The sequence below is a fragment of the Acanthisitta chloris genome, unplaced genomic scaffold (assembly GCF_000695815.1).
Source record: "Acanthisitta chloris isolate BGI_N310 unplaced genomic scaffold, ASM69581v1 scaffold2815, whole genome shotgun sequence".
NCBI classification, from domain to species: Eukaryota; Metazoa; Chordata; class Aves; order Passeriformes; family Acanthisittidae; genus Acanthisitta; species Acanthisitta chloris.
In genome coordinates, this window is record NW_008671901.1 from 49,042 (window position 1) to 49,983 (window position 942).

A 942-nucleotide genomic window follows, 5' to 3' on the forward strand; every position below is an offset into this window, starting at 1 on the left:
CCACAGAATTAACAGATTTTCACCTGTATGTCACCATTCTTCAGTTAAGCAAAACAGGCATACTTCTTTTTCAGGAAAGACATCATGAAAATAAATATAAACAAAATACATGCACAGCAGGGAATTATCCAAACATGCTGATTACTGGAATAAGCTTTTTGTGCAAGAAGTCAAAGCTGGGGCTAAACACTGACCAAGAAGAAACAAGAACAGTGACATACTGTCCACCAAATGATCCTTCTCTGTCCTTGTAATGTGTATCATGCAGAATGTCCTCAGTGAAGAAAAAGAGTATGTGACTTAGTCATTACAAGCTGGAGGAGTGATTTAAAGCAAACTAAGCAGTCTTATTTCCAGGAACTCTTAATCAATGATGTTTAGTTGAATTGTCAATTCTACAACACTAATAAATAGTGCTCTTTTAACAAAATGTTTTCCAATTAATATATACTATCAGTTGTTAGAATCTGTAAAACTGAACATGATGATGACAAACCATACCTCAGCTCCACCCATCCACTTTGGTTCATCAGGAAATTCAGCACACAGGACATCCTCTGACTGGTTAGTTCCTAATACATGATAATGCAGCTTTTGGTGCAGATTAGTGGAGGTCTCAGTGCCTAGTGAATGAGGATATTTAAAACAATTAGTTCTCAAAGAAATCTACCAACAACCATATGAAACCCTCAGAAACTTCTGCATGCCTTTGCACATAAAAGAAATTCAGCAGAGAGAACTAGGAATGGTTCCAGGCTACAACCTCCAAACACCCTCCTCCAAAACAAAATAAAATTGCAAACCTGTTCAAACAGTTAGCCTGTCCTTTTATTGCTGACAATACATTCTTCAAATCTGAAGATTTACCATTTCAAACTTTGCTTTCTAGACATACAAACAAGCAAAGAAAAACAACAATCCCTGCCACCCTCTAATGATGTT

The 942-nt window shown here is 36.6% G+C and overlaps 1 protein-coding gene across 1 annotated transcript in view; it reads right to left on the reverse strand.

The window, feature by feature from the left end:
- LOC103801840 (prolyl endopeptidase-like) overlaps positions 1–623 on the reverse strand; it is a gene marked incomplete at both ends in the record, with an annotated part of 32,518 nt that extends 31,895 nt beyond the window's left edge. Inside the window, one exon of the mRNA XM_009074274.1 lies at positions 502–623. Within this exon, the coding sequence (XP_009072522.1) occupies positions 502–623 (122 nt within the window). The remainder of the gene's footprint in view (positions 1–501) is intronic.
- Positions 624–942: the final 319 nt, after the last annotated feature.